At 40.2% G+C, this 16,687-nt stretch overlaps 2 protein-coding genes across 2 annotated transcripts in view; both read right to left on the bottom strand.

Moving 5' to 3' along the window:
* Hormad1 (HORMA domain containing 1) overlaps nt 1–16,687 on the bottom strand; it is a 63,018-nt gene that overhangs the window by 5,898 nt on the left and 40,433 nt on the right. Inside the window, exons 18-19 of the transcript XR_004119709.1 lie at nt 5,341–5,472; nt 3,361–3,475 (exon numbers count right to left, since the gene is read on the bottom strand). The gene's annotated coding sequence lies outside the window, so the exon portion shown is untranslated. The remainder of the gene's footprint in view (nt 1–3,360; nt 3,476–5,340; nt 5,473–16,687) is intronic.
* Golph3l (golgi phosphoprotein 3 like) overlaps nt 1–16,687 on the bottom strand; it is a 31,547-nt gene that overhangs the window by 5,898 nt on the left and 8,962 nt on the right. The window contains exons 3-4 of the mRNA XM_031374829.1: nt 5,341–5,472; nt 3,361–3,475 (exon numbers count right to left, since the gene is read on the bottom strand). Of these exons, the coding sequence (XP_031230689.1) occupies nt 3,361–3,475; nt 5,341–5,472 (247 nt within the window). The remainder of the gene's footprint in view (nt 1–3,360; nt 3,476–5,340; nt 5,473–16,687) is intronic.

Genomic DNA, 16,687 nt, shown 5'->3' with positions numbered 1-16,687 from the left:
ACAGAGAGACAGAGAGAGAGAGAGAGAGAGAGAGAGAGAGAGAGATGCTTTAGCAGTTGAGATGCATACTGCTCTTGTAGAGGATCCAAGTTAGTGTCCCAGCACTCGTGTGATCTGGTTCATGACTGCCTGTAAGGACAGCTATACTGGGGTCTCACACACTCTTTTGGCCTTTGCAAGCCAAATATCTCTACACACACACACACACACACACACACACACACACACACACACACACAGACTCAGAAGTAAAATAAAAATTAGAAAAAAATTGAAAAGAGATATCAGAAGCTATATAATCCCACAGAAATTCAGGAATTTGAGAGAAAAACAGCAAAATAAAAATTTTACCTAAGAGGTTAATGACAAATTTGAGCTAGCCAAAGAATCAGCAGTCTTTGAGATTAATAAAGGTTATACAGTTTGAGCTGGTCACTGTGATGAATGCCTATAATTCCAGCTACTCAGCAGGTGAGTCAAGTGTTTATCTCCTGTTACCAAGTGAATCTGAGGCCACCCCAGGCTACGTGAAGCCCTGTTTGTAAAACACAAAATGAGATTATTTAGTCTGAAGAGAGCCTCAGAGAAATGTGGGATGTCCTCAGGACTGACACATTTGTAAACATACAGAGAGTGAGAGAAGACAGGAAGAAAGGGAGAGAAAAAACATTAAAAAGAAAAAAGGCAGGATTATGAAAAACACTTGTCTACACATTTTGAGCTTAACAGAACCCACACAGGATAGAGAGAATCATATTTACTGCCAGGGATACTAAGAGGAAATCTTGGAAGGTGGCCTGAGAAAAATGATTTCTCATATGAAAGCTGCAATAAGATCAACAGCTGACTTGGAGTTAGAAAAGCCAAAGTCAAAGCACTGACTGACACTGTCAGCCAAGAGCCCTTTTTCTTTCTTTTCTTTCCTTTTCTTTCTTTTCCTTTCCTACTCTTCTTTTTTTCTTTCCCCACTTTCCCTTCCCCTCTCTTCCCTTCCTCTCTGTCTTCTCTCTCTCTTTAGAAGGGTCTCTCTATGTAGACTTGGCTGTCCTGAAACTCCCTACCTCTGCCTCTTGAGTGCTGGGATTAAAAGTGCTATACCTAGTAGGAAAAGGCACTTGCCAACCAAACCTGACTACCTTAGTTCAGTCCCTGGACCCAGATGGTAGAAGAGGAGAACCAGTTCCTCAAAGCTGTCCCATAACCTCCACATGTGCACTATGGTAGCAGGAACTGGGGGATGGGCACACACATGCATAAACAACATAGTAAGACATTTTAAAAAGATTGTTCACCAATGTTTATAGAAGCCTTGGTTCCAATAGCTAAAGAGTAGAATAATTCAAATAACCATCAACACAAATGTATCCTTCAACACAAATCCATCAAAATGAAGTCCATAAATTCATCAAGTATTTTAGCAGTCAGCTAATACTGGGAGACGAAAAACAAGATGTTGTACCTCTGTCAATAATATCCTGGTTGTTACCTCAATAAATACTAGTATTATTATTTGATATAGGGTTTTACTGAACACCAGGCTGCCCTTGAACCTGTGGCAGTCCTCTGTCTTAGCCTCACACATGGTGGGATTACAGGCCTTTGCTACCACATCTGGTTTAATTTTTAAATTTTTTTTTCTTTCTTACTTTTTTTTGGTTTTTCAAGACAGGGTTTCTCTGTATAGCCCTGGTTGTCCTGGAACTCACTCTGTAGACCAGGCTGGCCTCGAACTCAGAAATCCACCTGCCTCTGCATACATACACACCCAAATGGGCTAGAGAGGGTATCAGATTTTTTGGAGCTAGAGTTACAGGGTTTGCAAACTACCAGACATAGGTTCAGGAACTGGACATGCATCCTTTATAAGAGCAGTACTTATTCTTAACCACGGAACCATCTCTCCAGCCTCCAATTCCCCTTCCTACTCCCCACCCTCTGCCCCAGACAAGGTTTCTCTGTGTAGCCCTGGCTGTCCTGGAACTCACTCTGTAGACCAGGTTGGCCTCAAACTCAGAAATCCACCTAACTCTGCCTCCCCAGTGCTGGGATTAAAGGCATTTGCCACCACCGCCTGGCTCCAGCCTCCAATTTTTATTTTAGTTGTGTGTGTGTGTGTGTGTGTGTGTGTGTTATGTTTTTAAGACAGTGTCTCCAAATGTAGTCTAGATTAGCCTTGAACTATCAGTAATTCTGCTTCAGCCTCACAAGTGCTAGGATTACCACCACTCCTGAATAATAAAGATCTTTTTAAAAAAAAGTTTAATAAGCATTAATAAAAGATTGTTTTAAAAAAGGAAGGGCTGGTGAAATAGTCTAGCAGGTAAAAACCTTACCATAAAGTCTAATGATTCAATACTGGGAGTCCACATAAAGGTAGGAGAGAACCAACTCTAATCCTCTGATCTCTGCATGTGTACTCTCACAAGTTAGTATACACAGGTACAATGCTAAATAAAGAAACAAAGTTTCTTGGGAAGGTCTGGAGATGAAATGCAGATGGTCAAGTGCTTTGCTAGCATGAAGTCCTGGGTGAGATCCTTAGCACCACATGGTCTAGGCTGATGATGGCTCATGCCTCTAATCCCTGCACTTGGGAGGTGAAGGCAACAGGCTTACAACAAGGTCATCCTTGGCTATGTAGCAAGTCTGAAGCTAATCTGGGGCACAGGAAATGCTGCTTCAAGAACAAAACAAAAACAAGTAAGTAAGTATGTAAGTAAGTAAGTAAGTAAGTAAATAGTCCCTTGACTGGATATGGTGGTACACACCTTTAATTCCAGTACTTGGGAGGCAGAAACAGACAGATCTTTGAGTTCTTTGGGGCCCACAAGTTCCTTGCAAGCCACTGTTACATGGTGAGAACTGTCTCAAATAAACAAACAAACAAAATAAAGTCCCAGTGAAGAACACTGTTAATTTGGATATGGTGTTGTCTACCTGCAATTTCAGTACTAGGGAGACAGAGGCAGAAGGATTGGGAGTTCTAAGTCACCTCAGTTTACACAGTGAAACATCTCAAAAAGCCCAACAAAATAAAACTCTTAAGAGCTCTCATGGGCTGAATGTGGTGGCACATTCTTGTCCAAGTACTTGAGGTATGGAGAGATGAGGATCAGGATTTCTGGGTCATCATTGGCTGCACAGCAAGTCCAAGGCCAGCCTGGACTATGAGATCCTGTCAGAAAACAAAATAAAACAAAAAAAAAAACCTTGCAGAGTAGAACTACGGACAATAACTGGAAGTGTTTGGAAGCCTTAGGTGCTGGCTAACCACACTGCCTTACCTAGCATGCTGTGCTTCTATACTCTTCCCTCTAACCTTACAATATGCAGCTTGTGAGCTATTTTGAGTCATCTCACCAGTGAGTAGCTCGATCCATGTCTGCACAGTTTCTGTTGGCTCAGTTGCTTTAATGTGTTTGAGCGTTTCATCCAGCAAAACATCACCTGTTGGGCTGTCTGACTTCAGCAGGACCTTAAAGAAAGACACAGAGTATACTGCTTCAGTCAGTTGAAGGTTCTTCCAGGTACAATATCCAGAGTCTTGTTAGGAGGTTTGAGGAAGCAGAATATACTGCCTCTGTCATGGAAGACCTTAGTGTAGTATGACTCTGTAGTAGGAAGACAAATTTACATTTGAAGTGGGACCTAGTTGCAAATGCTGTGAATAAAATGGACAAAAGATTCCACAGCATCTTTCGGAGTTTGGAAAACCACCTTGTAAAACCACTAGCAAAGGCAGGAAGGTCAGAAAAGGAAGTTAATTTACAGGAACTTTGTCAAGCCTGGCTTTTGAATGATGCAAGATAGCTAAGTTGAAATATGTAGCCAATAGTTAATATGTTCCTGGAAGCTAAAGGTAAAAGAAATGTCTCCACATTTGGAGACATTTGGAAATGAATTTCCTAGAAGTAACATAAAGCTGAAAAGATGAATGGCATTTCCAAAAGGCTAGAAAAATCAACAAAAAGGATATAAACTGATACTTAGATATTAGGGAATGGAGAAGTAAAGGAAACAGGATACAATCAGAGAAAAAACATACTTTGAAAAAGGCCACAAATGTCAAGTAGGGATGTGTTAAGAAGGTGCCAAATGCACTGGGCAGTGATTTAGTCCCAGACTTGGGAGGCAGAGGCAAGTAGATCTCTGAGAGTTGGGACTAGTTTGGTTTGCATAGTAAATTCCAGGACAGTTACATACTGAGACCCTTCCAGGAATGCCAAACCATATGATGGTGGTGAATACCTTTAATCCTAGTACTCAGGAGGCAGAGGCAGGTGGATCTCTAAGTTTGAGGTCAGCCTGGTCTACAGAGCAAGTTCCAGGACAGTCAGGGCTTCATAGAGAAAGCCTGTCTGGTGCTGGAGAGATGGTTCTATGGTTAAGAGCACTGACTGCTCTTCCAAAGGTCCGGAGTTCAAATTCCAGAAACCACATGGTGGCTCACAACCATCCATAATGTAACATCAGACAGCTTATTTGTAATAATAAATACATCTAAAAAAAGAGAGAGAGAAAGCCTGTCCCAAAAAAACTAAAGGGGGAAAAAGTGCCAAATATATGTATTTAAAAGAAAAAAAATTAAGACTCCAAAAATGGTTTTATCTAACATGTTTCAGCAGAACTCTTGGAATGACAGGCATTGAAAATGGAGAAAAAAAATGACTAAGCCAATGTGTATGTAAGAGACAGTTCCCCCAGTGCAGGGATTTTCAGTAAATGTAATACATCTGAATAGTTATCAGAGAATACCTTGTGATGACTAAGATAGGCCTGGCTCATGATTTCCTCTACCTATACAATATTTTATTTCATATATACAGAGGGAAAGATAATCAACAGCATCTCAAATGTGACTGACTTTTCTGTGTTAAAAAAAAAAAAAGGCAAAACCAAGCTTCTATGACTTTTTCTCCCTCCAAGACAGGGTTTCTCTGTGTAGCCCTGGCAGTCCTGGAACTTGCTCTGTAGACCAGGCTGGCCTCGAACTTCTATGACTCTGTAAGATAATTAAACCAAGTAGAGGACGGGACAGTTGAGCCAGGGTTACCTTGTCTAGCACCCTAATTTTCTTTTATATATGTATTTTGCTTGTATGTATGTTCTGTGTGCATCACATATATGCAATGCCTGAGGAGGCCAGAAGAGATTCAGAACCCTGGGACTGGAGTTACAGACAGTTGTTAGCCATCATGTGGGTGCTGGGAACCAAGTCTGAATCCTCTGCAAGAACAACAAATGGTTTTAACTGATGAACCATCTCTTTAGCCCTCAAATGTTATTTTTTCAAAATGTACTGTTGGTATTTGATTTTCTATAATTCAGAGGATATTGTACCTTTCTGTCTAGGAGTCGCTTCTTACGCATGGTGGGAGGTTCCAGATAGATTCGGCCCCGCATGGCCAGCTCTATCAGAATGCCTCCTCGAAGCCCAGACGATATACAATCATTCCAGAAAGATGTGTAGCCCTAGGAGAGGGGGAAGAAAACAAAGAATGTTCTGAAAGGAATACTGAATTCCAGCCAGAGCCTGAAGAATGAGCTGTGATATTTTTGTGATTACTTCACATCACACTACATGAACTCAAAGCAAGGGACAGAGTGAGATGAGGGAGTGTTGTGTTGTTGTTTGAGCGGTGCTTGGGGCTGAATACAAGGCCTTGAACATACTAGGAAGTGCTCTACTACTGGGCCCCACCCCTCGCCCAATACAATATTTTATTAGTTACTGCAACCTCATTTTGTTGTTGTTTATTCTATATTAGTGCCATGGCATACCTAGGGAGGTCAGAGGACAATTTGGGAGTTAGTTCTTGCCTTCCACCGTGTGGGCTTTGGGGAGTGAACTCAGGTCATTAGGCTTGGCAGCAAATGCCTTTCCCTGCTGAACCATTTCATTTGCTCTAATTGCCTTTATTTAAAAACCCAAAATACTAGTTTCTATCTGATTTTTGAGTTATCTAGTGAATTTCTGTAACTTGATATTAGTTGACAACTGGCATGTCAGATTTTTGATTTCAAGTAAGAAGAGTTGTGGTTTGAAACAAAATTTTCTTGCATTTATCTATTTGTGGGTTGAGGTAGGGACATGCAAAGGTCAGAGGACAACTTTCAGGAACTGGTTCTCTCCTTCCACCATGTGAATCTTGGGGAATCACATGGCTTGGCACTAAGTGCCTTTACACACAGAGCCATCTCCCTGGCAGGAGCCTTGGTTTGGTAAAAATTGCAAGATGCTCTAAATTGCAGAGCAGTGCACACGTGAGGTAGAAATGAAAGCATAAGTTATTTCAATTTGTTGTTGTGGCTCTTCCTAGATCTCTAGATATGTATTATTTGCAAACTTTCCCTGTCCCTTTGTGTGTGTGTGTGTGTGTGTGTGTGTGTGTGTGTGTATGTACGTGTACACGCTATACTGAACTCAGGACTGTGTGCATTGCTAGCTGAGAAAACGATTCTTATGCAGACATTAGACACACCCACTGATTAGTTAAAGGCCCTGGGTAAGTTGTTACTTAACTTTTCTGGAGTCTAATGTCTTTATTTGTAAAAAGGGGACACTGGTATCTATGTTTATAATTTGTGGTGAGGGCTTAGTAAAATGAACTACATGAGCAAGGATTGAGGATAGAGCATGGACTACAGAAAGTACTTACGTGTTAGTTCATCTTCTCTAGGAGATTCAGGGGGTACACAAAGATGTAAGACAGCCACTACTTAAAGGAGCAAAGAATCTACCTGGAAACTGAAATAAAAGCTGAACTGAAAGAGTAGAAAAGATAGGCTTACACAGCTGATAAAAGTTTAGTTTGGATGACAGTTCTTAAAGTTCTAAGTCACATAGGTGTTAGAGCATGGCGAGACCTCTACAAGGCCTAAGCTGGGGGGTTGGGAAGATAAGTCAAATTTGTACAGAGGCTTTTCTAGGAGGAGAAAATAATCCACCTTCTATTGATTCTTCAAAATGCCACTATTATCTATAAATAACAGAGATCTCATATAAATTCATGGGGATCAAGCTCAGCACTTTGTTTCTGTTGTTGCTGCTGTATATTGAGATGAGTTTTATGTAACAGACGCTAGCTTTGAACTTTTAATTTTATTTCCAGCTCCTGGTACTGGGCTTATTTAACTCAAAGTTTTAAAGAAAAATCCTGAGATCCAAACTGGGTAGGGTCAGGCTCTGAATTTCCAAATAAAAGGCAAATAATCATGAAGGCTTTAAGTGAGGAGTTATGGTTAACATAGAAGGACCTAACTTTTAGAAAAAGATTTATTTATTATTATATGTAAGTACACTGTAGCTGTCTTTAGACACACCAGGAGAGGGCATCAGATCTCCTTACAGATGGTTGTGAGCCACCATGTGGTTGCTGGGATTTGAACACAGGACCTTCGGAAGAACAGTCAGTGCTCTTAACTACTGAGCCATCTCTCCAGCCCCCAGAAGGACCTAATTATTGTAACTGTTCAATGGGCTGGCAAGAGGCCAGATGACTTGAATTCCAGCGCTATGACCCATGTGGTGGAAGGAAACTCAACTCCCAAAAGTTGTCCTCTGACTATTGTACCTCTTAACCAAAGTAAATGTAAAAAAAAAAAAAAGTAACTGTGTGTGTGTACATATGCAATAATGCCTGCGAAGAGGACAACTCTCAGAATAACCTCTCTCCTCCATGTGGGAACTTAGAGGGATGAAGGAGTCAAATTCAGGCCTTTACCTGTTACCTTGCTGGAACAAGCTGCTCAGGGTGGCTCATAACTGTAATCCCAGCATTTGGGAAGTGAAAGCATGAAGATTGGCATTCAAGGTCATCCCTCAAGTATACAGCAAGTTTGAAGCTTGCATGGGTTCCTGAAACACTGCCCCCATGTCTAAGTACCTTTCAATGCTCCACTCAGCTTTCAGGATTGGGTCTAAATGGCTTATCACAGCATTTAAGCCAAGAAGCTGCTTGTTAATCTCTTCTTTAGACTCTATTTGATACTTTTTTTAAAAAGACTTATTTATTTTATTTACAGCTAAGTACACAGTAGCTGTCTTCAGACACAACAGAAGAGGGCATCGGATCCCATTACAGATGGTTGTGAGCCATCATGTGGTTGCTGGGAATTGAACTCAGGACCTCTGGAAGAGCAGTCAGTGCTCTTAACCATTGAGCCATCTCTCCAGACCCCCCCCCTTTTTTTTGCAGGGTTTCTCTGGATTACCCTGGCTGTCCTGGAACTCTCTTTGTAGCCCAGGCTGGCCTCAAACTCAGAAATCAGCTTGCCTCTGCCTTCCCAGTACTGGGATTAAAGGCATGTGCCACCACAGCCCGGCCCTATTTTTTTTTTTAAAGACTTGTTTATGTAAAAACTTTTGGCGGATTCCTTTAGTCCTAGCTTTCAGGAGGCAGAGGCAAGTAGATCTCTGAGTCTACAGCCTGGTCTACAGAGCAAGTTGCAGGAAACCAAGGGAAACTCTGTCTTCGAAAAACAAAAACAAAAAAAGGTTTACTTATGTATATTAGTGTTTTGCTTGTTTGTGTGTGTACTATGTGGGTGCCTGGTGCCTAGAGAGGTCAGAAGAAGATGTCAGACTTCCTAGAACCAGAGTTATGATGACTGTGAGCCACCATGGGGGTACTGAGAACCGAACCTAAGTCCTCTGCAAGAGCAACAAATGAGCCACCTCTCTTAACTAATTTAACCTATTTAACTAACTAACCTATTTTAGTTAATTTTGAGATAGAGTCTAATGTAGTCTAGGGTAACCTGAAACTATATAGCTTAAATGTTTCTTCCTATTCAGGGCATGATGAAGAAACTCTGTCTCCACATCCAAGACATGTGCCACCATACTAGGTTTATGCAGTTTATGCAGTCCTGAGGATCTAGTCAAAGCTTCATTCTTACCAACTGAAGTATATAGAAAGGGACCAGCTGATCTGAGGTCTCTCTCTTCTGATTCATTATTTTAGCTATCACCAACTATATTAAGTGCTCTTTGCTTATATTTATTTATGTGTGATGTATGTATGTACATACATACATCTGCATGTTGTATGTCTGGTGACCATGTGCGTACCTGCTGCCCAGAGGCCAGGAGAGGTTGCTGGAATCCTGGAATTGGATGGTTTTAAATTACCATGTGGATGTCATGAATTGAACTGGTCCTTTAGAAGAGTAGCCAGTGTTCTTAACTGTTGAGCCATCTCTCTAACTCCATACTTTTATTACATATTTTTGATAACTTTATATTTATTTATTTTTCTCTGAAAGGGTAGCTCAGGTTAGCCTTGAACTCAAGGCAATTTTCCTGTCTTCACCTAACAAGTGCTGGGATTGCATGCATTCAGCATGCAATATATCATACCTGGTATGCTGGTCTCAACTCACAGAGATCTGCCTGCCTCTATCTCCTGAGTGCTGGGGTTAATGGAGAGGGGCACCAACACCTGGCTTCCGCCCCACTTTTTATTAAGTACTCTAATAGGCTATGTTGTCCTGGAATTTAGTATTTAACTGAGGATAACCTTGAATTTTTGATCCTCTAGTCTCTGCTCAAGACTGCTGGGATTATAAGCATGTCACCATGCTTGGTGTCCATGTGGCTGGGGATTGAATCAAAGACTTTCATGCATGATCCATAAGCACTCTAGAAACTAAGCTATATCTCCACCCTACCCCTTCTTGTTAAGTGCTCTAAATGTGTCTGTATACAGAGAACCAATATCTGTTCCTTCTCCAACTTCTCTTTGTTGGACTGAGTGTACGGACCATGTGTTCTGTGTAACACTTTATAACATTGTTTTCCTCTCTACTCCACTATTTGGATTATGTTCTTTACCTGAGTGTGCCAATAAATACATACTCCTTTCCTATCCTCTGTTATAACATATCACAACTAACTTGTTTGTTTTCATTATATCTTTTTTTTTTTTTTTTTTTTTTTTTTTTTTTTTTTTTTTTGTTTTTCGAGACAGGGTTTCTCTGTAGCCCTGGCTGTCCTGGAACTCACTCTGTAGACCAGGCTGGCCTTAAACTCAGAAATCTGCCTGCCTCTGCTCCCAAGTGCTGGGATTAAAGGCGTGTGCCACCACCGCCTAGCTCACTATATCTTAATAGACTGTTTTTGCCAGGCATGGTGATGTATGCCTTTAATACTAGCACTTAAGTGGATGTCTGTGAGTACAGAGCCAGTCCTGAATCACAAAAGAAAGGAGGCTAATATTCTTTATAATACACATACATTATCTGCTCAATTATTACTTTTTATGTAGTAGTGATGAAACATAAGGCACAAACTTTCAATCATAAATTTATGCATTCAAGAAATGTTTTTTAGGCACATGCACTTAAGAGGTGGGAAAGATCAGGAATCGAAGGCCAGTCTGGGTTACATGAGGTGCTGTCTTAAAAATCTAAAAGTAGAGTCTTTAATCCCAGCACTTGGGAGGCAGAGGCAGGCAGATTTCTGAGTTCAAGGCCAGCCTGGACTATAGAGTGAGTTCTAGGGCAGCCAGGGCTATATAGCGAAACCCTGTTTGGAACTGCCCCCCACCCCACCAAAAAAAAAAAAAAAAAAAAAAACCAACAAAAAAACCCCTAAAAGTAGGAAAAAGTAAATGTTAGCTTGGCACACCTCAGCTTGGGTCATAAACATTCACAACACATCTCTGTATTTCATGAGGGCCTGATCTTTGACCCAAGGCAGGGGTTACTTTCCTCTCCCAACCAAGTCATGGCCACTCATGGGACACACACTCAATTCTTCTTTAAGGAAGGAAGACAGTACTTTTTCAGCTTAATATTTGATTTTTATACAGTTTACCTGCTCAATTAGATTGTTACACTATAACTTCAGAATAGACAACTTTATTCAGGCATAGCATATGTAATCTCAACAGGTGTGCAAACATTATGGCTGGATATAACTGGAGGGAAGTTTTCCTTCTTCATTTCTCCCTTACCACTTGTAACTTGTTTCAAGGAGAATTCAGATTGCCAACAGAATTATAGAAGAGGAGTACTGTAAATAAGGACATGGTAGCAACCAGAATGTAGACAGAGTCTCCTGTAGTTGTGCAGGTTAGCCTTGAACTCACTATATGGTTGAGGATGACTCTGAATGGAACCTACCACTACTTCTACCTCTGGAATGTTGGGTTATAGGTCTACACCATTATATCCTGGTAATGAACACTAAGCATGGGCTCTATCAACTAAACTCCAGGTTCCTAGGAACTATTACTCTTTTGCACCAGAGCATCTCAAAACATGTAAACTCTCCAAATGAGTCATTAAACTTTTTATTAATATGTGATAGAAAAAAGTTTTAAAACATACTTAGCTTAAAAATTAAAAGCACCTGTGGAACTATAACATCAATCTAGAAAAGATGAAGAAGAGAAAAGGGATAGGCATATATCCCCTCTATGAAGAACACAGATGACAATACAGAGTATATCACACTATTTTCAAGGATAAAATCTTAGAAGAAGAGCACACTCTGTTATAATTAGATGTAAAGTAGCCTGGGGGAAAGGAAAATACTGTTCCTTATATTTCCAAGGTTCTTTTCTCTTCATATATAGAGAGAGCTTGATGAAATCTCAAACTACTCATACTAAAAGATTCTAAAAGGTCAATGCTTTGGTATACTTGAGCAGGAAGAACTACCCACTACAAACAAAGGTCACTATTGAATCACTAAAATACATTAGCAGAAGCTACATATATGAAGAAGAGAAAAGAAAACATTTTGGGGCTTGTGAAAAAGAGAAGAACTGCACACTACCTCAGTGCAAGGGACAGCTATCCTGCTACCTCTGCCTCCTGAGTGTTGTTGACATTACAGGCATGTGACTTGATACCTGGTCAGGTTGAAATCTTTGGATAATAATTTTGGCTCTTACTCCTGTTTCTTTCCCTGGCCTCTTGCCCCTTTGTTCCCCCTCTCTCCCCATTCCCTTCCCCACTCCTCCATGTGGTCATGGCCATCCTCTACTTCTTTACTCTCTCCTTCTGCCTTTCTCTGCCTCTACTATACTCTTTTCTTCAAGACAGGGTTTCTCTGTGTAGCCCTGGCTGTCCTGGAACTCACTCTGTGCACCACTAACACCCGGCTCTGCTATACTCTTAACTCCCCTCCCCATGCCCTAAGTAAACTCTATTCTATACTAAGAAAAAAAATTTTTTTGTACTGAGTATAAAAATTGGTAATTTCTACACTCTAAAATAGGTAATCTTTTAAAAAGAAAAAACTCACATGAAAACATGTAATTTACAAAAGTAAAAGCCTAGCTGGGCAGTGGTGGCGCACGCCTTTAGTCCCAGCACTTGGGAGGCAGAGGCAGGCAGATTTCTGAGTTCAAGGCCAGCCTGGTCTACAGAGTGAGTTCCAGGACAGCCAGGGCTACACAGAGAAACCCTGTCTTGAAAAAAAACAAAACAAAACAAAACAAAAACAAAAACAAACAAACAAACAAAAAACCCCACCACCAACAAAAGTAAAAGCCTAAAACAGGCATAGTCCACAACCTTTATCCCAGCACTCAGAAGGTAGAGGCAGATAGATCTCTAAGTTTGAATCCAGCCTGGTCTACTTGTGAGTTCCAGGTCAATCAGATAAGCCTGGGTTACATAGAGAACCCCCCCTACTCCTCAAAAAAAGTAATTGCCTTCAGGTGACAATTATAAACAGTTTAATGGGTAATTTTCTAATTTAACATATACTTATTTATATACTAAAAAAGAAAAAAGGAGGGCTAGACAGGTAGCTTAGTTGGTAGGGTACTTATCAAATGTGCAAGAAGCCTGGGTCCCAGCACTGCATAAAACAAAACAAAAACAAAAACAAAATTGGGTTTAGTGGTTCTTATCACTGGGGAAGTAGAGGCAGAATGGAAAGTTAAAGTCATTCCACATTATGACTTTGAGAGCAGCCTGGTATAAATGAAAACCTGTCTGAAAAAAAAAGATGAAAAGAAAGGTAATATTCTTTATCAATGTATTTCTAAATAAACTAAGAGAAATATTTTAGTTAAAGATTACACATATTTATGATAATCTTGCTCCTATAAAAAGCCTGTGCAATAGGAGTTCTTTACAAAGAGTTTCAACACTGAATTTCCAATTAGTCAAGTATTCAAAGTGCCCTTCCTTAGTCAAACATCCTGGAAGACACACCTTAAAACAATCATGAATGTATCTTAGGGTTGGCAGCTGAGGGTGGCAAACGGAAACAAGGAAGGAAACAAAACAAACAAAAAAAGTTAAAGCATCTTTAAAAACCAGGTGTTCAGCTGGGAATGGTGATGTTAATTTGTAACCTCAGCGCAGGAGAAGGGGAGGCAGGAGAAGGGGAGGCAGAAGGATTAGGAGTTCAAAGTCATCCATAACTACAGAGATCAAGACCAGCCTAAGCTACAAAAGACCCTGTCTTAAAAACAACTACCCCAAAACACAAGAGGCTACCCTGAGTTACATGGTGATTTCCAAGACAGTGAGATCATTTGAAAGATCCAAACCCAACTAGGGTTGGAGAAATGACGCAGCAGTTAAGAGTACAGTCTGTAACTCTAGTCCCTAGGGATCCAATACCCTTTTCTGGTCTCCACAGGCACTGCATACACGTGGTACACAGATGTAATATGCATACAAAACACCCATATACATAAACTAAAGTATTTTCAACTCCCACCCCAAATCTTAGAAAACACTTATGATAAAGCTGAATTAAAAGAAAAAAGAAAGAAAGAAAGAAAAGGGGCTGGAGAGATAGCTCAGTGGTTAAGAGCACTGACTGCTCTTCCAGAGGTCCTGAGTTTAATTCCCAGCAACCACATGGAGGCTCACAACCATCTGTAATGGGATCCAATGCCCTCTTCTGGTGTGCTGAAGACAGCTACAGTGTACTCCCATACATAATATAAATAAATCTTAAAAAAAAAAAGAAAGAAGAAAGAAATGTTGAGAATGTAACTGAATATTCAATACTAATACTCTCTAAACTAAGGATTTTTTTGTTTTGTTTTGTTTTTTCAAGATAGGATTTCTCTGTGTAGCCTTGGCTGTCCTCGAACTCAGAAATCCATCTGCCTCTGCCTCCCAAGTCCTGGGATTAAAGGCACGCACCACCACTTCCTGGCAGGATTTTTTTTTTTTAATACCTTTTTAGAGGGTTCTGCTATGTAACTCCTGGTTGGCCTGGACTCAACTATGTAAAATATGCTGGACTTGAACATGCAGACAGCTGTGACTACAGGCCTGTGTCACTGAACTCTGCAGTCAGCTCTCTGATAAGGATGCTGAGAAAAGAACTCAAACCACCTGACAAGCAGTGAGTGCTCTAAACTGCTAAACCATCCTTCCATCCCCAATGGTTTAAGTTTAACTGTCAACTTGATATGACCTAGACTCTCCTGGGAAGAAAAGCTACCCACCATGAGTAGTACTATTAGGAAAGAAAATTCTGAACACATCAGGTAAAGAAAGGGAGCCAAACACTAGAATGTATGTATGTATTCTTCTCTGCTCTTGACTGGATATGATGTGACAAGTTGCTTCAAGTCCCTTGACAGAATAGACTGTAACCTGGAACTGTGAACCAAATAAACTGTTTCTTCTTTAAGTTATTTCTGTTGGTATTTTATCACAGCAACAGGAAAGGAAGCTAAATCATTTTAACAGCAATAATTCCAGGGCAAAAACCACTGCCCCTCTTTCTGTTCTGAAGGTTCTCCATTACAATTGCTTCACATATTAATTGTATTTTCTTTAAAAAGTTTTTAAAAATTTATTTTTTTGTGCATATACATGATGTACATGTGTAGGCACTCATAGCATGGTGCATGTAGGGAGGCAAAAGGTCAATTTTATGGAGTTAGTTCTCTCTTTTTATGTGACTCAGCAGTTATGAGCATTGACTGCTCTTCCAGAAACCTGTGTTTGACTCCCAACACCCTCATGCAGCTGATCACCTGTAACTCTAGTTCCAGGGGATCCAATTCGTTCTTCTCGCCTCTGTAGGTACTGTACATGCACACATATGGTGATATATATACATGCAGACACACTCATACACATAAAAATGAATCTCTAAAAATTTATGTGTTTGTGTGTTGTTTTACAAGCTCATTTATTAACCTCAGAGTAATGTAAACTCCATCAATAAACTCCCAGATAATCATTTTGCTTCAACCCTCATTAAAAAAAAAATGTTCCCTGCCTTGAGTATCTACAAAGGAAAAGTACCAAAGTGTTTTAAAAACCTTCAAGCTTAGCCGGGATGGGGGAGTGGGGGGTGGGGGAGTGCATGGTGGTGGCACACGCCTTTAATCCCAGCGCTTGGGAGGCAGAGGCAGGTGGATTTCTGAGTTCGAGGCCAGCCTGGTCTACAGAGTGAGTTCCAGGACAGCCAGGGCTACACTGAGAAACCCTGTCTCGAAACCCCCCCCCCAAAAAAAAAAAAAAAAAACAAAAAACAAAAAAACCAAAAAGACCAAAACAAACAAACAAAAAAAACCCCCTCTCAAGCTACTCAAACTATGGAGACAAAGTTTCACAGTACATTTATAAGGTCAGTTAGAGCCAAAGACCTAATTTTAATTTGTTAAGTGACTTTATCTTAATTTTGGTATCATATCTTTTAAAACTGTGCATTTTAGAATTGGGAGGAACCAGGAAAGGCTTTAAGGAAGCACCTTAAGCTTTATTCTCCTACTGTCCAAATAGGACTTTGATCTCTCACTCATTTCTTTGAGTTTTAGAGCTGGATATAATAATGAACAAGACAAAGTTCTTTTTTAATAGCCTATGTAAAGTATGCACACAAAATAAAGACAAATGAGACCTTTTAATATATTTGCACTATTCACAATGAGCAATAACCACTGTTAGTGTTCATTCTGCACAATCAGGAAACTAAAAGGAAAAACCAGGTAGTAACCTAAATTAGACTTTCTTTTCTCTCTCTCTCTCCCCCTCTCTCTCTCTCTTTCTCTCTCTCTCTCTCTCTCTCTCTCTTTTTGGTTTTTCAAGACAGGGTTTCTCTGTGTAGCCCTGGCTGTCCTGGAACTCACTCTGTAGACCAGGCTGGCCTCTTCTATGTTCAATTAATAGTGCTCAATTAAAGCACTCATTATTTATGAGAATATTTATATCAAAATTCTTACTATAGGCCAGACTGTGGTGGCACACACCTTTAATCTCAACAGTTCGGAAGCAGAGGCAGGTGGATTTCTGAGTTTGAGGCCAGCCTGGTCTACAGAGTGAGCTCCAGAACAGCCAGGACTACACAGAGAAACCCTGTCTCGAAAAACCAGAACTCTTACTATAAACAGGTTCCTAATTTCCACAAGAAATAAATATATTTAATTTTCTTAAAATTTAAATTTGTTTTTTAAAATTTTATGGGCACTGGAGTTTTCCCTGCATATATGTAAGGTTGTCAGATCCCCTGAAACTAGAGCTACAGATAGTTGTGAGTTGTCATGTGGCTGTTGGGAATTGAACCTAGTTCCTCTGGAAGAGCAGCCAATGCTCTTAATCACTGAGCCACCTCTCCAGCTCCCATCTTAATAGTTTTAATAATTAAGTTTGTCTACCTTCTTCCTCCCACAAAGGCAGCCACTAGTCTAACAACTATATGAATATTTTCTTTTTTTTTCTTTTTTATAAGTTTTTTTTTTTTTTTTTT

The sequence above is a fragment of the Mastomys coucha genome, unplaced genomic scaffold, assembly GCF_008632895.1.
Source record: "Mastomys coucha isolate ucsf_1 unplaced genomic scaffold, UCSF_Mcou_1 pScaffold16, whole genome shotgun sequence".
Classification (NCBI taxonomy): domain Eukaryota; kingdom Metazoa; phylum Chordata; class Mammalia; order Rodentia; family Muridae; genus Mastomys; species Mastomys coucha.
The sequence above is the reverse complement of the archived record's forward strand: the minus strand, read 5'-3'. Positions and strand labels throughout refer to the sequence as shown.